The sequence below is a fragment of the Delphinapterus leucas genome, chromosome 9 (genome assembly GCF_059928025.1).
Source record: "Delphinapterus leucas isolate spDelLeu-1000000601 "Yukka" chromosome 9, BTC_Dleu_Yukka2, whole genome shotgun sequence".
Taxonomy (NCBI): Eukaryota; Metazoa; Chordata; class Mammalia; order Artiodactyla; family Monodontidae; genus Delphinapterus; species Delphinapterus leucas.
This window is the reverse complement of record NC_143137.1, coordinates 57,794,000-57,818,799: the sequence shown is the minus strand read 5'-3', so window position 1 is coordinate 57,818,799 and position 24,800 is coordinate 57,794,000. Positions and strand designations below refer to the sequence as shown.

At 36.8% G+C, this 24,800-nt stretch overlaps 1 protein-coding gene across 3 annotated transcripts in view; it reads right to left on the bottom strand.

Moving 5' to 3' along the window:
• Window positions 1-6,732: 6,732 nt before the first annotated feature.
• The window catches only part of CASD1 (CAS1 domain sialic acid O acetyltransferase 1), a 75,666-nt gene continuing 57,598 nt past the window's right edge, over window positions 6,733-24,800 (bottom strand). For all 3 annotated transcript variants that reach the window (XM_089917644.1, XM_022586176.3, XM_022586168.2), the window contains 2 exons: window positions 23,897-23,989; window positions 6,733-8,208 (listed from right to left, as the gene is read on the bottom strand). In XM_089917644.1, coding sequence (XP_089773770.1) covers window positions 7,942-8,208; window positions 23,897-23,989 — 360 coding nt within the window. In that variant the 3' untranslated portion in view covers window positions 6,733-7,941. The remainder of the gene's footprint in view (window positions 8,209-23,896; window positions 23,990-24,800) is intronic.

Sequence of the window (24,800 nt, the reverse complement as noted above, 5' to 3'; positions counted from 1 at the left end):
CCAAAATTTTGTCATATTTAGATTCTGGTACCATATTGAATGGCAGCCATATAAATTCCACTTTTTTCTCATATCTCATTTTTACTATCACTATTAACATGAAAAGGTAAAACATATAGCGCTTTTACATTTTATAAGATTTAAAACCAGAAAAAGTTTTCTAGAATTTATTTCTAGAAATAAATTTCTAGAAATAAATTTCTAGAATTAATTCGTCAACCCTATAATTTTGGGAATGTAGTTGCCAATCGTTCCTTCTCTGGAAACCATTTTTAGCATAAGAAAATGAACCAGAATAAACGTTGCCAAATACATTTCCCCAAATCACAATTATCCTGAGAATGAACAAATTGAGTCATATATTCAATCAGTTTTGAATGTCTTTGCAGAAAAATATTCAAACTGGTAAGACAGATTGAACTGCCAGTCAAAATTGGCCATCTTTATTTCAGTCTTTGAAATTAGGCTAATGGTCATTTTCTCTTAAATTATGTAAAAAATTTAATCTCTTTCAATAGTTCTAAAGATCTCTAAGTACAATGCCATCTAACCTCCTGTCATATAGCAGGCTCCCATATGGTACATCCAATCTATCAAACAAAACACTGACCTGTCTATAAGATAACCCACAAAACACTTCCAGTTTATGATATCAATGGCTATATCCAGAATGTATTCTATTTTTAAAATTTAGCATAAAGCCATTCCCAGGAAATGAAATGAGTGGACTTAAGTTCCATGTCCTTGCAAAACATCATTAATTTCAGTCTTATTTTGTAAGTCCACGGATCATCACAATAGCACTTTCTGTTATCATACTAATTAACTTTATTAATATTAGCCTATATCAAACTTTAAAATCTCCTCAATCAAATCAGTAAATCATTTTCTTATAATGAACATGACATAGGTATGTTTCTGAGTCCGTTACGTTAGAATTCTCAGTGTAAGCAAAATATAATTAACTAGGTGGTTTGCTGATATCTGTGCTCTCAACACAATAGAAATAGACAATTTCTCTCAACACAATGTGCAATAGAAAATGTCACAAATTACACTTTTCATAAACTTTCTCTGTAAGTTCTCAGCCATATCTTGATATACCAAGGGAGATAAGTTTTCCTAGTTAGCCTTCTATTTTCAAAAGCTTATTTTTTTGGCATGTAATTTCTGCTATATTCAATGGATATGCTTTTAAAACTTACCATCTGTTAAATGTTCTGGTGCAATTTTTTCACTTAATATACATCTGAATTTCACAGCATTATCATTTTAAAATTTTTCATTAAAGTCCTGTTGAAATTTCAGGTTTCCATTTAATTAATCTGATTTTACTTATACTGGCACTCATATATACATTTCTAGGTACTGGCAATAGTTTTTAATATAGTTTATTTCATAACAGTTTAAGTAGTATTTTTAAGTAGTATTTTATGACATAGTCACATTTTATCTGAACACAGAAGAATATTTTTGACTTCCACAAAAAGCACAATCTTTTTTAAAAATACATGGCTTTCTTAGTTTATCTTTTCATTTTCCACTTTGGATAGAGATAGGATTCCAAAGAAATAATTCTCTCTACTATAACAAATATAATAGTATAAGTACAATGACAAATTGCAGTTGACATTTTCCCCCAGCATAAAGCAAAAAAATGAAGAACGGTAGGACTCACAGCGAGTGAAAGCTTATGTTCTACCTGGTATGGCAAGCACTCAGGTCTGCAAGTAGTTTGCATCCAGGACAGAAAGACTCTTACCCTGCTGTGGAGTCACAGGTTATGTGCCATGTGACTATTTAAACTCACTCTTTACCTGGCTGCATAAGTGGGTTACATTTTTTATAACATTATTCAAATCAACATGCTAACAGCCAAATAAAGTTTATCCTTAGCCTCCTGTCCAAATCACTAAGAAGGCAGTTGGGAAAATAATTTTCCTTTTCATCATTTGCAGGGCTGCCCACCTGCCTTGTATGGGGTTAGTACTTGATAGTTTCTGGAGCATTTATTTATTAGTTCATTCAGCAAGTAATTGAGAGGTATTGTTCTAGGAGCTGCGGATACCATAGAGAGTAAAACAGAAAAATCCCTGTCCTCAGAAAGACTACATTCTAATGGGGGGAGATGGAAGATTAAAAAAATAGGAAAATAAAAAGTGTTAAGTATGTTGGAACTACAGAGAAAAATGAAACTGACTAGTACCATAATCCAGGAAAGAGCTGGTGGACTTCTGGAACAAGGTGATCACATAGGGGATGATGAAAAGTGGTTGAATTATTGAATTATGGATATATTTTGAAGATGAAGCTGACAAGTTTTACTAAAATATAAGACAAAAAGTATGAGTCAAAATTTTTTTATTTGAGCACCTGAAGAATGTAGTTGCCATTTACTGAGAAAAAGACTGTGGGTGTTTTTGTTTGTGGCCAGTAGTGGGGAAGCTTAGTTTTGTTTTAGAATTGTTAAGTTTGAGATGTCTTTTAGATATTCAAATGGAGATGTTAAAGTACGCAGGTAGGTATCTGGATTTGAATTTTCGGGAAGAAGTTCAGACTAAAGACAAAAATTTGGTAGACATCAAAATATAGATAATGTTTAAGGCTATGTGACTATTCATACTCACTCCTTAAGTAATATCACCTAAAGTTCTGAGAACTGACCTCTGGGAAATTATTTAGAGACTGAGGGTGTGAAGAGGATCCAGTATCCAGGACTGTGAAGGAATGGCTACTGAGGTAAGGAGAAAATGGGAAATGGTGATGTCCTGGAAGCATAATGAAGGAGATGGTTGAAAGGGGAGGCATTAAATCAACTGCGTCAAATACTGCCCATAGGTCAAGTAGGGTGAAAACTCAGAACTCATCAATGGATTTAGCAGTATGGAAGCTCTTGCTGATCTTGACAAGAACAGTTCAGGTCTGGAGGAGAAGATAAACAAAGCAGTAGCTTTGGGAATGCTAGAGATAGAGGAATTTTGTTTCTAAGATGGGAGAAAATAAAGCCAGAATCCTTTAGCTGATGGTCAAGCCTCTCTATACCTACTTTGTGTATAACACATTACTATATCCATCTTGACTCTGGAGTTACAGTCTTACTGAAGGAATGGAAGAAATGACAACATAATGGCACCAGGTAACTAATGCTAGAATAGTTTAAAAGATAAAGTATTGGTGTCACAGAAAAGGCGGAGTTTAAATTCTATGTTAAAGAAGTTGGATCTAGGTAGGTGAAGAGTGGGAACAAAGGAATAGTATATTTGGGGAACAGTAAGATTGGTCTGGCTGGAATTCATATTAAAAAGACATAAACATGGAGAACTTTTACCACGTGCTAAATTCTAGTTTATTATTTTAGGAGTGGCGATTAAAAGAAATAATCCATCTGTGGTAGCTATAGAATTTTTAAAAATTTGTTAAGTTTTATGATCCTTTTAAGTGATTTTCATTATTAAAAAATTCTCTCAAATGTCTTCTATATAATAGGACCACTAGGTATTAGTGAAGTAAATGCTAATACAATCAGCTGAATTTAAATATCATAAAAGTTACTTTTAAGGATGAAGATTTTGCCTGCACATGACAAACACTTCTAGGTAAGCATAAATTTCCTTTTAAAATGTTGATCTACCCCCTTTTTATGCTTTGGAATGGTATTTTTAAAAGTATTTTGTAAATAATTGTGTACAGTATCACGTCATCTGCAAACAGTGAGTTTTACTTCTTTTTAAATTTGGATCCCTTTTGTTTCTTCTTCTCTGATTGCCGTGGCTAGAACTTCCAGAACTATGTTGAATAAAAGTGACAAGAGTGAACATCCTTGTCTTGTTCCTGATCTTGCAGGGAACGCTTTCAGCTTTTCACCGAGTATGATGTTAGCTGTGGGTTTGTCATATATGGCCTTTATTATATTGAGGTAGGTTCCCTTCATGCCCACTTTCTGGAGTTTTTCTCATAAATGGGTGTTGAATTTTCTCAAAAGCTTTTTCTGCATATATTGAGATGATCATATGGCGTTTATTCTTCAATTTGTTAATGTGGTGTATCACAGTGATTGATTTGCATATACTGAAGAATCCTTGCATGCCTGGGGTAAATCCCACTTGATCCTGGTTTATGATCCCTTTACAATGTTCTTGGATTCGGTTTGCTAGTATTTTGTTGAGGATTTTTGTTTTTATGTTCATCAGTGATACTGGCCTGTAATTTTTTTTTGTGGTGTGTTTGTCTGGTTTTGGTATCAGGGTGATGGTGGCCTCGTAGAATGAGCTTGGGAGTGTTCCTTCCCGTGCAATTTCCGGGAAGTTTCAGGATAGGTGTTAACTCTTCTCTAAATGTTTACTAGAATTCGCCTGTGAAGCCATCTGGTCCTGGACTTTTTGTTTGTCGGAAGTTTTTTAATCACAGAAATTTAAGTCTTATTTCTTAATGTTAGATGTATTATAGCTCATAATATATTCAACTCTACTTTTGGAAAATAAGTCTCGTTTATACTACCTTACGGATCTTTTACGGAAGTTTTATAATTCTAATTCATATAATACAAGATGCTAGGAGGGATTTCATTAAAAGACCAATACAGATTTAAACGTGCTTTTCAAGCATGAGTATCTTATTATTTAGAATTTTTGAAGTTGTCAAGATCAATTCTGCAGGAAACTACCCAAGTTGTTGTTGATGCTTTAATCAAGGGAAACTGTTAGGTTGAGCCCTGTGAAACTGCCATTTTTGTAGGTCAAAATGATAGCATATTAGTGATTTAATATTGTTCAACATAAAAATTCCAACTTGGCTCTCAAGTTTACTAGACCGCCTCTTCCCCTCTTATCAATCTAAAGGGGGAGAGGCATTCTCGTAGAAATTGCATGTTCTTTGACAAACTATTCTTACTGAGTCTGTTTTATGAAGGTTCTGCCCTAGGTCCTATGGTTTATTTGTTTAGGCTTAATAGTTTATATACTTTTTTTTTTTTTTTTTTGCGGTATGCGGGCCTCGCACTGTTGTGGCCTCTCCCGTTGTGGAGCACAGGCTCCGGACACGCAGGCTCAGCGGCCATGGCTCACAGGCCCAGCCGCTCCGCGGCATGTGGGATCTTCCCGGACCGCGGCACGAACCCGTGTCCCCTGCATCGGCAGGCGGACTCTCAACCACTGCGCCACCAGGGAAGCCCTATATACATATTTTTACAAGGTAGTAAAAAATATACATATTCAAACACAGACATGCTTATCATTAAAGTTAATTTTACCAAGCTTAAAAGCTTACTGTGCTAACATTTGAAATAATATTCACCCATCTTTAAAATTTTAACTGGTTAACTTATCTTACAATGGAATGGTAGGATATAAATGTTATCTTATACCAGCACCTGAAACAAATAATAAGATCCAGTTCATAGGTACAGAGAATGGTTTTAGGTGAAGGCTCTGAATTTTTAATGCTATGTTGGCTATCCATAAAAATGGGACCGTTTCACAAGGGAAACGGGGAAGGATTGGGTTAGAGTGAGTCAAGCAAGTACCTTTTGGGGCCAGACGATAGATTTTTCAACATGATTTATATTATAGAAAATTTGAGTTTTAGAGAATCTGTGGTTTTATCTAAATTTTAGCATATCTAAATATTCTGTTAAACATCTTTCTGAACAATGGTATGATTAATGCAAATAATCACTATGTGAGTCAATGCAGAAAAAATATTAAAACATACCATAGATGCTATCATTGTGGTAACTAATACCACAATAACCTCTTATCCATAAAGACTCATTAAGAAAATCACATATAAAGTATTTTAATGACATGCATATTTTGATTTTAATTTTTATGTGCCACTGTTTTATTTTATACATATAAATTAAATGAGAACACGTGATGAAGAAATAGGGCTTACCAGTTCCAAGTTTTAGGAAAAAACTTTTTACTTGGCTATCACTATTAGAAGACATAAGTACTTTAAAAAACAAATAATGGTCATCTTTCTTTTTCAATTGTTTCATCAGGAGGAATCTTTCTCAGATGATAAAACTTACAAGCTAAATTAAAATGCACTCTACTCATTGGCAAGCCACACCGGCAAGAATAATGTGATCACAGTACTTGGAAGTTTTTGATTTATAACTATACTATTCTCTACTTATAAGTCTGCAGTCTAGGAGGCAGAGCAATGAATCATTACAATTGTCTATCTGGGAAATGTCAAAAGATTAAGGGCAGAAGAAGAGAGGAAAAAGAAAGACCACACATCTGTTTGAGAAATATTCCTCAATTAATGGAAATATATCACTAGCACATAAATCCAGTGCTAAAGAAATACATTTTAAAAATCTTTAACATGGGGGGCTTCCCTGGTGGCGCAGTGGTTGAGAGTCCGCCTGCCGATGCTGGGCACACGGGGGTTCGTGCCCTGGTCTGGGAGGATCCCACATGCCACGGAGCAGCTGGGCCGGTGAGCCATGGCCGCTGAGCCTGCGCGTTCGGAGTCTGTGCTCCGCAACGGGAGAGGCCATGACAGTGAGAGGCCCGCGTACCGCAAAAAAAAAAAACAAAACGTTAACATTACTAATAAAACAATGTTTTAACTCATGGGCAGAAAGGCAGATTATCCTCTGAAGCACTGATAACTAAATTATTCTTTAACTGTCACAGTGACTTACCCATATATGCTAAGAGATTGAAAAAGTAAATTTAAGTTGAGGAAATGAATTAGACATTTGAACCAATCATTAATGGATCCAGCTTTTAAAAAAAACAGTTTAATTGATACTTTACAATACAAAAATAAGCATCCACAGAATGTTTATTTACTGTTTAAATTACTCCATATTTTCATATACCGTGAACAAAAAATATTTTACCCCATACACAGTAACAGCAAACAAGTGCCATCTTTCAAACATTAAAATTTATAATCAAATCTGTACAACAGATAAATAAATTTATACCTCTAACAGTTAGCTTGTAACAAAACCAAAAACATACATTGCCCAAGGTCACCGGTTTACTTAAAATTCTACTCATGGTTATACATCTCACACATAACTTGAATCTTTACTACACTGCACAAGTTTAGGTTGATAAATATTTTTTTAAAAATAGGAGGGAGTAATAGGAAATACCAAAATGGTTATAAAGAGCTTCCAAACATTGGAAATAATATACAAAATTAGATGGGGGAAAGCATATTCAACAGATCCACAGGGTAACTGGTATTACACTGGTATAGCTTAAAGAAAGGAAACAGGTGAATGTTTGGACTAGAAAGAAAAAAATGGCCTTTTTATAAAAAGCTACAACACTATCAATGACAAAACCCTGTCATGGAGCCTAGAACAACTTTGAGACAAAGTGTACAAAGATTTTAGGCTTATATACCTGAAAACCATAGTTAGGAAGAAAACTCATGTCAGGAAACATAACAATCAGAACATGAACACAGAAGACATACTGTTTGTCATTCCACATCATTGCACATATAAGAAAACAATATTTCAGTCTTTCTTGAGTAAGAAAGTTTTCAACGAAATAGGAAGTTCCATGATGAATATAGGTGCATACAATTTTATTACCACAAATTTAGTAAATATCAAAACACTCAGTGGTGTCACTAAGCTAATTATCTGTATTTTTTTACTGGAAAGGTAATTATTTCCCTGCCTTCATAGGTTAACTTAAAATCACTTATAAAAGGAAATACAGATCCAGTAGAAAAGACTTTTCACATGCAGTCCTATACAATGCACTCTGCTTCAATTTTCTTCAGTATTTCACATCATATATGTACATTTCCAAAATATACAACCACATATGTTGAACAGATGTCACTGAGCTATCTTCTTGTCACACAAATTTTTATTTACATATACATTTGTATCTTCAGATAGATGCTGTTCTCCTCCAGGTAGACACAAAGTTAATCTGAAGAGTTTAAGGTTTTAGTATCCTAATGTCTTGATTTATCTTGAACAGATGATAAGATGAGGAGTCCACAAAAAAATGCAGCTATACATGCCAATCTTTTCAACAGAGATGAGTTATCTTTAGGAATAATAATCTGTGCAAGATCATTAGTGATCTGAGAAATTTCATGTGCCACACAAACAAATATGAAAGTGCTGACAATGATGTTGAGCATAGGGTTTCCAGGTATGAGTACCAAGATACCCCTTGTGTCTGCTGCCAGCCATATGTGATACTGACAAATAAATAGCTGAAAGGAAAAATATGTCAAGTCAGATATGTTCAGAGGGTCCATGAATATATTACAGATTTTCCTAATTTAAACATGATAGCATAATTACGTCAGAAGGCTTTTCCAAAACCATTTAATTATGTTTCATTGTTGGCCTTGAAAAGTCTAGTGTCCAGAACTCCTAATTGCTGAAGCACTGCTTCAAAGTCCCCAAGAAATGAACCACCAGGAACCTTATAACTTTAAAAACATTTGTCAGCTGTCTTCTACATCATGCAATGATATATGGACTTTTGTATTCAGACGCCAAATAAAGAATTACTGTGTGTGTGTGTGTGTGTGTACACGTCTGTACTACATGTATATGTGTGAATATACTTATGTATATGTGTATATGAATGGGAAGTGGCATGTTTTTTAAGATGTCCTCGTGTTTGTTCTGCACCAGACAAATGTCTTGAATTGCATTTGAATGTTTCAAAAGTGTATTTCAACTTCTATGTGAGTATACATATTAGAGGACACAATTACTACTTTTGATTGTGATTACAAATGTGGTTCTACCATCTCATTGCTTCAAAATATCAAAGATTAGGAAAATGCTTAAGCTACTTCAACAAATATCAACATGCTGAAGAATGCTAAATTCTATACAATCTTTCTTTTAAAGGAGACTTAAAAAATAGGACATTCAGAGACAAGATGGCAGAGCAGAAGGACCTTGCTCTCAGGAGAACATCAAAAAATTAAAAAGACTGGAATCTTCCAAAACAAGATATTCTATTTCCAAAGACATAAAGAAGAAACCATGAGATAGTAGGAGGGGCACTCTCATGATATAATCAAATCCCATACCACCTGGGTGGGAGGACCACAAACTGGAGAATAATTGTATCACAGAAATTTTCCCACAGGAGTGAGAGCTCTGAGCTCCACACCATGCCTAGGCGTGCGTTCAGCATTGGGAGGAGGAGCCAACTGGCTTTGAAGGCCAGTGGGGCTCAACTGCAGGAGCTCTACAGGGTTGGGGGAAACAGAGACTTCACTCTTGGAGGATGCACACCAAGACCCAGGGCAAAAGCAGAGACTCCACAGGAGCCTGGGCCAGAATTACCTGCTGGTCTTGGAAGGTCTCCTGGGGAGGTGGCAGGCATAGCAGGGACCTACGTGAACTTTGGCTAGAGGCAGACATCTTGGGTCCTTTGACTAAGACCTGGTTGCACCCAACTGCCTATAAGCTCCAGGGCTGGAACACCTCAGGCCAAAACCCAAAAGGGCAGGAACACAGCCCCACCCACCAGCAGCCAGGCTGCCTAAAGACTTCTTGAGCCCACAACCACCTCTAGACACGCCCCTTGACATGGCCCTGCCCACAAGAGGGCCAAGACCTGGCTCCACCCACCAAAGGAAGGCACTGGCCTTGCCCCCCCCCCAGGAAGCCTGCACAAGCGTCTAGACTGGACTAACCCACCAGAGGGGAGACACCAGAAGCAAGAAAACTATGATCCAGCAGCCTGTGGAACTGAGTCCGAAAACAGGTCAGAACTACCCTGGGACCAGCTGGTCCCTGGCCCTTGGGTGACGAGAGGGGAGTGTAGTGCTGGGACATACAGGACATCCCCTATAGAGGGCCACTTCTCCAAGGTCAAGAAACATAACTAAACTACAACATATATAAAAACACAAATAGGAAATTAAAACGAGATGGCAAAGGAATATGTTCCAGATGAAGGAACAAGATAAAAATAACAACTAAGTGAAGTAGCAATAACCAGTCTACCCAAGAAAGAGTTCAGAGTAATAATGGTAAAGACGATCCAATAACTTGGGAAAAGAATGATGTACAGAGTGAGAAGTTACAAGAAGTTTTTGGCAAAGAGTTAGAAAGTATAAAGAACAACCAAACAGAATCGAAGAATACAATAACTGCAATGAAAAATACACTAGAAGGAATCAATAGTACAATAAATGAGGCAGAGGAATGAATCAGTGAGCTGGAAGACAGAGTGGTGGAAATTATTGCCATGGAACAAAAGAAGAAAGAATAAAATGAGTACAGTTTAAGAAACCTCTGGGACAATGTCAAACACACCAACGTTTGCATTAGAGGGGTCCCAGAAGGAGAAGAGGGAGAGAAAGGACCTGAGATAATACTTGAAGAGATAATAGCTGAAAAATTCCCAAACATGGGAAAGGAAACAATCACCCAAGTCCAGGAAATTCACAGACCCATACAGGATTAACCCAAGGAGGAACATGGTGAGACAACAGTAATCAAATTGACAAAAATTAAATATAATGAAAAAATATTTTAAAAAAAAGGAAAAAGCAACAAATAACATACAAGGGAATCCCTGCAGGAGTATCAGCTGATTTTTCAGCAGAAACTCTAGGCCAGAAGGGAGTGGCACAATATAAAGTGATGAAAGGGAAAAACATACAATGAAAATTACTCTACCAAGCAAGGCCCTCGGTTCAAATTAGATGGAGAAATCAAAAGCTCCACAGACAAGCAAAAGTAAAAGAATTCAGCACCACCAAACCGGCTTTACAACAAATGCTAAAGGAACTTCTCTCGGCAGAAAAGGCCACAACTAAAACAAGAACATTATGAAATGGGAAAGCTCAGCAGTAAAGGCAAACATACAGGAAACACAGGAAATCATCTACACACGAACATGATATCTAAACCAGTAACTGTGAGAGAAGGAAACTACAGAAAAGTAATGCAGGATATTTGAAATGTATTTGATATTACGATATCAGAAACTTAATCATGAAACAATCATGTATAGACATGTATAGACAGGTATATCAAAACCTCATGGTAACCACAAACCAAAAAGCCATAATAGATATACACACAAAGAAATCCAAACATAACACTATAAAAGTAGTCATCAAATCACAAGAGAACAAAAGAGGAAAGGAAGAAAAAAGACCTACAAAAACAAATCCAAAACAACAAACATAATGGCAATAAGGACATACATACTGATAATTACCTTAAATGTAAGCAGAGTAATTGCTCTAAACAAAGACATAGATTGGCTGAATGGATGCAAACACAAGACCAGTATATATGCTGTCTACAAGAGACCCATGTCAGACCTAGAGACACATACAACTGAAAGTGAAGGGATGGAAAAAGGTATTCCATACAAATGGGAATCAATAGCAATACTCATATCAGACAAAACAGACTTTAAAATACTGTTACAAGAGACAAAGAAGGACACTACAGAATGATCAAGGGATCAATCCAGGAAGAAGACAGAACAACTGTAATATGCACCCAACACAGGAGCACCTCAATGTACAAGGCAAAACGTTAATAGACATAAAAGGAGAAATTGACAGTAACACAAAAACAGTGGGAGACTTTAACACCCCACTTACATCAATGGACAGGTCATCCAGACAGAAAATCAATAAGGAAACACAGGCCTTAAATGACACATTAGCCCAGAAGGACTTAAATGCTATTTATAGGGTGTGCCAATCAAAAGAGCAGTAGGATACACATTCTTTTCAAGTGCACATGGAACATTCTCCAGCATAGATCACATGCTGGACCACAAAGCAAGCCTGGGTAAATTTACAAAAACTGAAATCATATCAAGCATCTTTACTGACCACAACACTATGAGATTAGAAAATCAATTACAGGAAAAAAGCTGTAAAAAACACAAACATGTGGAGGCTAAACAATATGGTACTAAACAACCAATGGATCACTGAAGAAATCAAAGAGGAAATAAATACCTAGAGGCAAATAAAAAATGAAAACACAACAATCCAAAACCTGTGGGAGGCAGACAAAGCAGTTCTAAGAGGGAAGTTTATAGGAATACAATCTTACCTCAGGAAACAAGAAAAATCTCAAACAACCTAACTTTACACTTGAAGCAACTAGAGAAAGAACAAAACAAAACCCAAAGTTAGAAGAAAGAAATCATAAAGATCAGAGCAGAAATAAATGAAATAGAGATGAAGAAAACAATAGAAAAAAATCAATGACATAGAAGGTGGTTCTTTAAAAAGATAAACAAAATTGATAAAACTTTAGCTAGACTCACCAAGAAAAAAGGGAGGGCTCAAATCAATAAAATTAGAAATGAGAAAGGAGAAGTTACAATGGACATCACAGAAATACAAAAGATCAGAAGAGACTACTACAAATAACTATATGCCAATAAAATGGACCACCTAGAAGAAATGGAGAAATTCTTAGAAAGGTACAATTTCCTAAAACTGAACCAGGAAAATATGAACAGACAAATCACAAGCACTGAAATTGAAACTGTGATTTAAAAATTCTCAACAAACAGAAGTCCAGGACCAGGTGGCTTCACAGAATTCTAGCAAACATTTAACACCTATCCTTCTGAAACTATTCCAAAAAATTGCAGAGGAAGGAACACTTCCAAACTCATTCTATGAGGCTACCATCACCCTGATACCAAAACCAGACAAAGACACCACAAAAAAAGAAAATTACAGGCCAACACAAGTGATGAACAAAGACAAAAAAATACTCAAAATACTACCAAATCAAATCCAGCAATACATTAAAAGGATCACAGAATCATGATCAGGTTGGGATTTATATCAGGGAGGCGAGGAGTCTTTGATATCTGTAAATCAATCAGTGTGATATACCACATTAACAAATTGCAAAATAAAAACCATATGATCATCTCAGTAGGTGCAGAAACAGCTTTTGATAAAATTCACCATCCATTTATAATTAAAAAACTCTCCAGAAAGGGGGCATAGAGGAAATCTACCTCAACATAATAAAAGCCATATATGACAAACCCACAGCTAACCTCATTTGCAAAGGTGAAAAGCTGAAAGTATTTCCTGTAAGATCAGAAACAAGAAAAGGATGTCCACTATCAGCACTTTTATTCAACATAGTTTTGGACGTTCTAGCCATGGCAATGAGAAGAAAAAGAAATAAAGGGATCCAAATTGGTAAAGAAGAAGTAAAGCTGTCCCTGTTTGGGGAGGACATGAGATATACATAGAAAATCCTAAAGATGCTACCAGAAAACTACTAGAGCTCATCCATGAATTCAGTAAAGTTGCAGGATACAAAATTAATACACAGAAATCTCTTGCATTCCTATGCTCTAACAACAAAAGATCAGAAAGAGAAATTAAGGAAATTATCCCATTTACTACTGCAACAAAAAGAATAAAATAGCTAGGAATAAACCAACCTAGGGAGGCAAAACATCTGTATTTTGAAAACTATAAGATGCTGATGAAAGAAATCGAAGATGACACACACAGAAAGATATACTGTGTTCTTGGATTAGAAGAATCAATATTGTTAAAATGCCTATACTACCCAAGGTAATCTACATATTCGATGCAATACCTATCAAGTTACCAATGGCATGTTTTGCAGATCTAGGACAAAAAAATGTTAAAATTTGTATGGAAACACAAAGGACCCCAAATAGCCAAAGCAATCTTGAGAAGGAAAATGGAGCTGGAGGAATCAGGATCCCTGACTTCAGACTATACTATAATGCTACAGTCATAAAAACAGTATGGTACTGGCACAAAAACAGAAATACAGATCAATGGAACAGGATAAAAATCCCAGAAATAAACCCACACGCCTATGGTAAATTAATCTACAACAAAGGAGGCAAGAATATACATGGAGAAAAGACAGTCTCTTCAGTAAGTGGTGCTGGGAAAACTGGACAGCTACATGTAAAAGAATGAAATTAAAACATTCTCTAACATCATGTACAAAAGCAAACCCAAAATGGATTAAAGACCTAAATGTAAGACCGTATACTATAAAACTCTTAGTGGAAAATATAGGCAGGACACTGTTTGACATATATCACAGCAAGATCTTTTTGGATCTGTCTCCTAGAGTAATGGAAATAAAAATAAACAAATGGGACTGAATTAAATAAATGCTTTTACACAGCAAAGGAAACCATACACCAAATGAAAAGACAACCTGCAGAATTGGAGAAAATATTTGCAAACAATGTGACTGACAAGTGATTAATCTCCAAAATATACAGCTAGCTCATACAGCTCAATATCAAAAAACAAAGAATGACTTCTCTAACATGGGAAACAGTCACCCAAGTCCAGGAAGCGCAGAGAGACCTGTACAGGATAAACCCAAGGGGGAACACTCCAAGACAAATATTAATCAAACTAACAAATATTAAATACAAAGAAAAAATATTAAAAGCAACAAAGGAAAAGCAATAAATAATATACAAAGGCATCCCTATAAGGTTATCAGCTGATTTTTTGGCAGAAACTCTGCAGGCCAGAAGGGAGTGGCATGATATATTTAACATGATGAAAGGGAAACATCTACAACCAAGAATACTCTACCTAGCAAGGCCCTCATTCAGATTTGACAGAGAAATCGAAAGCTTTACAGACAAACAAAAGCTAAGAGAATTCAGCATCACCAGACCAGCTTTACAACAAATGCTAAAGGAGCTTCTCAAGGCAGAAAACATAAGAGAAAAAATGAGGAAGGGAAGAAAAAAGACCAATTAAAACAAACCCAAAACAATTAAGAAAATGGAAATAGGAATGTACATATCATTATCAATAATTACCTTAAATGTAAAATAATTAAATCAATTATTACCTCAAATGTAAATGGATTAAATGCTCCAACCAAAAGACATAGAGTGGTGGAATGCATACAAAAACAAGACCCATACATATGCTACCTACAAGAGACCCACTTCAGACCTAAGAACACATACAGACTGAAAGTAAGGGGATGGAAAAAGATATGCAAATGGAAATCAAAAGAAAGCTGGAGTAGCAATACTCATATCAAAGTAGACTTTAAAGACAGTTACAAGAGACAAGGAAGGACACTACATAATGATCAAGGGATCAAGCCAAGAAGAAGATAGAACAATTCTAAATATATATGTACCCAGTATAGGACCCCTCAATATGTAAGGCAAATGCTATCAGCCATAAAAGGGGAAAATGACAGTAACACAATAATAGTGGGGGACTTTAACACCCCACTTACACCAATGGACAGATTATCCAAACAGAAAATTAATAAGGAAACACGAACCTTAAATGACACATTAGACCAGATAAATGTAATTGATATTTATAGAACATTCCATTCGAAAGCAGCAGAATACACTTCCTTCTCAAGTGCGCACGGAACATTCTCCAGGACAGATCATATCTTGGTTCACAAATCAAGCCTTGGTAAATTTAAGAAAACTGAAGTCATATCAAGCACCTTTTCTGACCACAATGCTATGAAATTAGAAATCAATTATAGGAAAAAAACTGTAAAAAACACAAACACATGGAGGCTAAAGAATGTTACTAAATAACCAATGGATCACTGAAGAAACCAAAGAGGAAATCAAAAAATACCTAAAGACAAATGAGAACGGAAAAAGACGATCCAAAACCTATGGGATGCAGCAGTTCTAAGAGGGACGTTTAAAGCAATAGTCTTACCTCAAGAATCAAGAAAAATTTCAAACGACCTAACTTACACCTAAAGCAATTAGAGAAAGAAGAACAAACAAAACCCAAAGTTAGCAGAAGGAAAGAAATCATAAAGATCAGAGCAGAAATAAGTGAAATAGAGACAAAGAAAACAATAGCAAAAATCAATGAAAGTAAAAGCTGGTTCTTTGAGAAGATAAACAAAATTGATAAACTTTTAGCCAGACTCATCAAGAAAAAACAGGAGAGTACTCAAATCAGTAAAATTGGAAATGAAAAAGAAGAAATGACAACAGACACCACAGAAATACAAAGGTTCATAAGAGACTACTAAAAGCAACTATACGTCAATAAAATGGACAACCTAGAAGAAATGGAAAAATTATTAGAAAGGTACAACCTTCCAAGACTGAACCAGGAAGAAATAGAAAATATGAACAGACCAATCACACTGAAAATGTAACTGTGATAAAAAATCTTCCAACAAACAGAAGTCCAGGACCAGATGGCTTCACAGAATTCTAGCAAACATTTAGAGAAGACTTAATATCTATCCTTCTAAAACTCTTCCAAAAAATCACAGAGGAAGGTACACTCCCAAGCTCATTCTATGAGGCCACCATCACCCTGATACCAAAACCAGAAAAAGATATAACAAAAAGAGAAAATTACAGACCAATATCGCTGATGAACGTAGACACAAAAATCCTCAATAAAATACTAGCAAACAGAATGCAACAACACATTAAAAGAAACATACCATGATCAAGTAGGATTTATCCCAGGGATGCAAAGACTTTTCAATATCTGCAAATCACTGTGATACACCACATCAACAAACTTAGGAATAAAAACTATATGATCATCTCAATAGATACAGAAAAAGCTTCTGACAAAATTTAACACTGATTTATGATAAAAAACTCTACAGAAAGTCAGCATAGAGGGAACCTACCTCAACATAATAAAGGCCATATATGACAAACCCAAAGCAAACACCATTCTCAATGGTGAAAAACTGAAAGAATTTCCTCTAAGATCAGGAATAAGACAAGGATGTCCACTCTCACCACTATTACTCAACATAGTTTTGGAAGTCCCTAGCCATGGCAATCAGAGAAGAAAAAGAAATAAAAGGAATGCAAATTGGAAAAGAAGTAAAACTGTCACTGTTTGCAGATGACATGATACTAATACTATACATAGAAAAACCTAAAGATGCTACCAGAAAACTACTAGAGATCATCAATAAATCTGGTAAAGTTGCAGGATGCAAAATTAATACACAGAAATCTGCTGCATTCTGATACACTAACAATGGAAGATCATAAAGAGAAATCAAGGAAACAATCCCATTTACCACTGCATCAAAAAGAATAAAGTAGGGCTTCCCTGGTGGCGCAGTGGTTGAGAGTCCGCCTGCCGATGCAGGGGATGCGGGTTCGTGCCCCAGTCTGGGAAGATCCCACATGCCACGGAGTGGCTGGGCCCGTGAGCCATGGCCGCCGAGCCTGCACGTCCAGAGCCTGTGCTCCGCAATGGGAGAGGCCACAACAGTGAGAGGCCCATGTACCGCAAAAAAAAAAAAAGAATAAAATATCTAGAAACAAACCTACCCAAGGAGGTAAAAGATCTGCACTTCGAAAACTCTAAGATACTGATGAAAGAAATCAAAGATGACACAAACAGATGGAGAGATATACCATATTCTTGGATTGGAAGAACAGATATTGTGAAAATGACTGTACTACCCAAAGGAATCTACAGATTCAATGCAATCCCTATCAAATCACCAATGGCATTTTTCACAGAATTAGAACAAATGTTACAATTTGTATGGAAACACAAAAGAACCCAAATAGCGAAAGCAATCTTGAAAAAGAAAAATGGAACTGGAGGAATCAGGCTCTGTGACTTAAAACTATACTAGAAAGCTACAGTAATCAAAACGGTATGATAGGGCTTCCCTGGTGGCGCAGTGGTTAAGAATCCACCTGCCAATGCAGGGGACGTGGGTTTGAGCCCTGGTCCAGGAAGATCCCACATGCTGCAGAGCAACTAAGCCTGCGTGCCACAACTACTGAGCCTGCGTGCCACAACTATTGAAGCCTGTGTGCCTAGAGCCTGTGCTCCACAACAAGAGAAGACACTGCAACAAGAAACTGATGCACCGCAACAGAGTGGCCCCCGCTCGCCACAACTAGAGAAAGCCCATGCATAGCAACAAAAAAAAACCCAGTATGACAGTGGCACAAAAATAGAAATATAGATCAATGGAACAGGATCGACAGTCCAGAGATGAACCCACATACCTATGGTCACCTAATCTATGACAAAGGAGGCAAGAATATACAATGGAGAAAAGAGAGCCTCTTCAATAAGTGGTGCTGAGAAAACTGAACGGCTACATGTAAAAGAATGAAATTAGAACACTCCCTAACACCATACACAAAAATAAACTCAAGATGGATTAAAGACCTAAATGTAAGACCACATACTATAAAACTCTTAGAGGAAAACATAGGGAGAACACTCTTTGACATAAATTGCAGCAAGATCTTTTTGACCCACCTCCTAGAGTAATTAAAATAACACCAAAAATAAACAAATGGGACCTAATGAAACTTAAAAGCTTTTGCACAGCAAAGGAAACCATAAACAAAATAAAAAGACTATCAACAGAATGGGAGAAAATATTTGCAAATGAAGCAACCAACAAGGGATTAATCTCCAAAATATACCAACATCTCATGGAGCTCAATATCAGAAAAACAAACAATCCAATCAAAATATGGGCAGAAGATCTAAATACACATTTCTCCAAAAAAGACATACAGATGGCTAAAAAGCACATGAAAAGATGCTCAACATCATTCATTATTAAAGACCATCATCAAACAATCTATAAACAATAAATGCTTGGAAAGGGTGTGGAGAAAAGGTAACCCTCCTACTCTGTTGGTGGGAATGTAAACTGGTACAGCCACTATGGAGAACAGTATGAAGGTTCCTTAAAAAACTAAAAGTAGGGCTACCATATGATCCAGCAATCCCACTCCTGGGCATATATCTGCAGAAAACCATAATTCAAAAAGATACATGCACCCCAAGGTTCACTGCAGCACTATTTAGAACAGGCAGGACATGGAAGCAACCTAAATGCCCATCAACAGAGGAATGGATAAAGAAGATGTGGTACATATATACAATGGAATATTACTCAGCCATGAAAAAGAATGAAATAATGCCACTTGCTGCAACATGGATGGACCTAGAGACTGTCATACAGAGTGAAGTAAGTCAGACAAAGACAAATATATGATATCGCTTATATGTGGAATCTAAAAAAAAGGGTACAAATGAACTTAATCTACAAAACGGAAATAGAGTTACAGATGTAGAAAACAAACTTATAGTTACCAGGGGCAAGGGAGGCATAGGGATAAATTGGAAGATTGGTGTTGACATACACACACTACTATATATAAAATAGATAACTGATAAGGACCTACTGTATAGCACAGGGAACTCTACTCAATACACTCTGTAATGGCCTGTATAGAAAAAGAATCTAAAAAAGAGTGGATATATGTATAACTGATTGACTTTGCTGTACCCCTGAAACTAACAAAACATTGTAAATCAAATATACTCCAATAAAAAAAAACAAAACCCATAAATGACCCAATGAAAAAATGGGAAGAAGATCTAAATAGATGTTTCTCCAAAGAAGACTTACAGATGGCCAAAAAGCATATGAAAAGATGCTTAACATCACAATTAGAGAAATGCAAATCAAAACTGCAATGAGGTAGACCTGGGGAGAGGACTGGGGTTGGCTGCACGGAGACAGCCTGAAGGGGCTGGAGTGTGGTATGGCTGCAGTAGTGGGTGTTCGAGGAAGATGCTTGGGCCTGCCATAGAAACAAAGGGCTATTGTTAAGTGGTGCGTGAAGGATGGGGCCACCATAGCAGCTCATGTGCTGGCCCCTGCCTCACCTTATTGGCCTCCAGGAGAGCGTGCCTCAGCCGCCACTGCCTTGGCAGGCTCCCACACCAACCGCCACCTTGGCAGGCCCTGGGAGGAGATGTCATTGTGTTGCCCACAAGCAGAGGTGGGGCTGAAACCACAGCTGAGCCCCAGGGGCCATGCAACTCAGAAAGCAGGGCTGAAATCTCTCCCCATGGCTGTGTGAGCCATGGATTAACACCTCTGCCGCTGGCTTTGTAAATTCAGTGCCTGCAGGACATCTGAACAGATAACAGGTGCCCTGTGGCTGGGAGGTATCTGGCCTTAGCAGCTGTGGGCTTTGTGGGTGTGTGTGCGTGAGGGCTTGGCCAGGCCAGGGTGTGAACTGCCTCCATAGCTCCCACAGTGGATTCATATGTGCGAGTACTGTGGTCCTGGGACCTAACTTCAGTCAATCTGCACTGGTGGCCTTGTGAAAACAACACCTGTGGGACACCAGGGCTGATTGCTCGTATTCCCAGCATTGAGGAGGGGCCAAGGGCAGCACCAACAACAGTTTACTCTGTGAGCCCGTACAGTAGGTGAAAGGTAACACAACAGAGCACATTCACTGGTGAACAGCTCCAGCAGCCGTGGAGGAAAACTCAGTGGCTCCTGTCCCAGTGGGAGTGCTCCAATCCTGACTATCTTGCACTGTAGCTCAGAAATGCAGGTCAGAAAAGGATCTGGGAGCTTCTACTCCCAACAACTAGGGCGTAGACCTTGTCCCAAACAGGGCTGTAGCAACCACAGAGCAAAGAGGAGGCCCACTGAATATCCAGTGCAGGCTCTGGTCACCACAACATCAGTCACACCTCCTGTCAAAGGGATAATGGCCAGCATACACTGAGGAAAGAGACAGCAGGCATCCACACTGAAAAGAGCCCTTGTACCAAAAAATATTAAACCCATGCAGGCTACAAAGGGATGTTCCCACATAAAAACAGCCCTCCAAGACCACAGCATATAATTGTTTCTCCTAAACTCATAGAGCAAGAGAAATATATGTAAAATGAAGAAGCAGAGGAACCACTCCCAATTAAAAGATCAAGAGAATTCCCTTGAAAGAACAAGCAATAAAATAGACCTCTTCATTTAAACACACTCTGAGTTCAAAAAGGAGATAATGAAAATACTGAAGGAATTAAGAAAGGCTACCAACAGAAATGCAGAGTACTGTAAAAAGGAATTAGAAACTAAAAGGAGGAGACAAGACAAATTAGAAAATTCATTTGCAGAGACAAAAGCTGAGCTAAAGACAATGAAGAGCAGAATGAGTAATGCAGAAGACAGAATAAGTGATCTGGAAGACAGAATAATGGAAATCACCCAATTAGAACAGCAGACAGAAAGCCAAATGAAAAAAAATGAAAGCAATATAAGAGACCTACGGGATAATATAAAGCATGCCAATCCACACATAACAGGGATCCCAGAAGGAGAAGAAAGAGAAAAGGGGATTGGAAATGTATTTGTATTGAATGTATTCTGAAAATTTTCAGAAATTATGGCTGAAAATTTCCCAAACGTAAAGAAGGAAGCAGATATCCAGGCACAAGAACACAAACAGTCCCGAACAAGATAAACCCAAACAAACCGACACCAAGACATATAATTAAAACGGCAAAAGTTAAAGAGAGGATTCTAAAGGCAGTAAGAGAAAAACAAAGAGTTAATTACAAGGGAACACCCAAAAGGCTATCAGCTGATTTCTCTGTAGAAATGTTGCAGGCCAGAAGGGAGTGGCAAGGTATATTGAAAGTCCTGAAAGGGAAAAATCTGCAACCTAGGATATTCTACCCAGCAAGATCATCATTTAGAATAAAAGGAGAGATAAAGAATTTCTCAGACAAGCAAAAACTAAAAGAATACAGCAATACTATACCTATCCTAAAGGAAATATTGAAAGGTCTTCTCTAAATGGAAAAGAAGTAAGAATCTATAGGAAAGAAATAATCACAATTGGAAAGTAAATCTCTTAAATAAGCCTGTACACAGATTTAAAAAAAAATTTTTAAATTTCTGAGAAAGCGATGATAACCACAATGAGCAGCAAAAGGATGAACATGAAGATGTAAGAGAGAACATCAAAATCATAAAATGTGGTGGAGAACAGTAAGAAAATGTAGACTTTTTTTTTTAATAATGTGTTTGAGCCTATATGGCTACCTGTCTAAAGCATGTAGATACAGGAAGGGGTTAACATACTTGAGAAACAGCACAATAGCAAATCAAAAACATACAACAGATTCAGAAAAAACAAAAAGAAGAGAACATAAGTATACAAAAGAAAACCATCAAACCACAAAAGGAAAAACAAAAAGAAAAAGAAAGGGACAAAGAAGAAATGTAAAACCAACAAGAAAACAAAGTTTAAAATGGCAATAAATATGTATCTATCAATAATTACCTTAAATGTTCTAATGACTAAATGCTCTAATCAAGACACAGAGTGGCAGATTGGATAAAAAAAGAAGAGCCTACAATATGCTGTCTACAAGAGACCCACTCTTGGGCAAAGGACACTCATAGATTGAAAGTGAGGGGATGGAAAAAGATATTTCATGCAAACAGAAATGAGAAGAGAGCAGGGGTTGCAATACTCATATGAGACAAAATAGGCTTTAAAACAAAGGACATAAAGATAAAGAAGGACAGGATATAATGATAAAAGGATCAAGGAGAGGATATTACACTTGTCATATATGCACCCAATATAGGAGCACTCAAATACATAAAACAAATACTAACAGACATAAAGGGAGAAATCGAAGGGAATACAATAATAGTAGGAGACTTTAACACCCCACGCATGTCAATGGACAGATCTTCGAGACAAAAAATCAATAAGGCAACAGAGATCCTAAGTGATACAATAGAACAGTTAGACTTAATTGATATTTTCAGGACATTACATCCCCAAAAAGCAGACTACACATTCTTTTCAAGGGCCCATATGATCCTGCAATCCCACTCCTCAGCCTATATCTGCAGAAAACCAGAGAAGATACACCCACCCCAAAGTTCACTGCAGCACTGTTTACAATAGCCAAGACATGGAAGCAACCTAAATGTCCGTCAACAGGTGAATGGATAAGAAGGTGCAGTGTGTGTGTGTGTGTGTGTATGTGTATAGTGGAATATTAGTCATAAAAAAGGATGAAATAATGCCGTATGCAGCAACATGGATGGACCTAGAGATTATTATACTAAGTGAAGTAAGCCAGACAGAGAAAGACAAGCATCATATATCACTTATATGTGGAATCTTAAAAAAAAAAAAAAAAAGAACTTATTTTCAAAACAGAAAGAGACTCACAGATATAGAAAACAAACTTATGGTTACCAAAGGGGAAAGGGGGTCGAGTGATAAATTAGGAGGTTGGGATTAGGATTAACACACTACTATATATAAAACAGATAACCAACAAGGACCTACTAAATAGCAAAAGGAGCTATACTAAATATTTTGTAATAACCTATAAGGGAAGAAAATCTGAAAAAGAATGTGTGTGTGTGTGTGTATAACAATCGCAGAGAAATTTTCCCAATTTTAAAGACAACTTAATAAATATTGTAACTCTAAAATGTATCTTTTATGATTACAGTATGAATTCTTCTGTTTTAAAATGTTCTGTTTCAAATAATAAAACTCAGAATACTCAGAATGTATTTCATAACCTACTTTAAACGGATTCTGTAGATAATTTCGTATTAGGTATTGCACACAAAATAATGAGTTTAAAAATTTTCCCCAAACTTCCAATCGTAAGAGTGAATTTTTTTTATAAGCATCAATAAACTAAATTCCAGTACTATAATATTTAATTATGAATGAACAAATCAAAATCCTCTCAACTTGATTTCATTTATGTCTATTTACAAATTTCATTTGTATCTATTTCATTTTTTTCTTTTCTGATCTCAGCATCTTGTTGTACTTGAAAGCTTAAGACAATGTAAAGAATATTTGAAAGTCATCTGTGTCTAGCCATTTAAATAAGGCTTTAAATAATGTAATGTCTAGCCATTACATTCTATAATACTGCTGTTGAAGTTCTAAATTTCTTTCCTATAATTTCATAAATAACATAACTTTGATTAAAAAAAATGTCAGACTTACACACCTATATACTCATTCACATACACACCTGCATATAACACTTGGTTGTGTAAGACAGACCAAAATATTAATGTACCAACCTCTAATGAAATTTTTCCAAACCAAGCAAAAAATGAACTGTAAACTGAACGGGCATATCCAGGGATATTCCTTATTAGGATGAAGGCTAAAATCTAAAGAAAAAACACAGAGGCAAATATTAATAATCCGCTTATTAAAATAATTTTGCTTTCTTTCAAGTAATAACTTTATTATTTGTTATTGAACTTGATACATTGACACAATGGTTTTCTTCAACAGGTAAATGTTTTTTTTCAAGTTATTATTTTTTTTTGCGGTACGTGGGCCTCTCACTGTTGGGGCCCCTCCCGTTGAGGAGCACAGGCTCCGGACGCGCAGGCTCAGTGGCCATGGCTCACGGGCCCAGCCTCTCCGCGGCACGTGGGATCCCCCCCGGACTGGGGCACGAACCCGTGTCCCCTGCATCGGCAGGCGGACTCTCAACCACTGCGCCACCGGGGAAGCCCCTCAAGTTATTTTTGATCCAGAGTCTACTCTAACTGGATTTCTCAGCATGTGGTCTGTATACTGCAAACAAGTGCAGGTTTTACATAGTACATGGCTGAACAGTTTTATTTTATGTATATTAGAAAAAACATAAACTCATCTTGAAGCCCTTTGTGTAGAAAGAAATGATGTATTTATGTAGCAAAACTTAATAAAATTCCATAATACAATTTTGTACTAATGTACTAATCCATAAAGTATTTGCTTTTTTAGGAGCCGCCCACCCCCATCTTTTTGCTCTCTTCAAAAGTCTCCTTCTACTGGCAGCAATGTAAACGTGGGAAAAAAATAACTAAGGAAAGATGAGCATGTGAAGTGGAGTGACTAGCAGAAAAGGTGGTAAGGCTCAGGAGTGCTTGTGTTAGTGTTATTCTATGTGCAGTCACTCTCTTCCTTAGCTCCCCTTATATTGTTCGG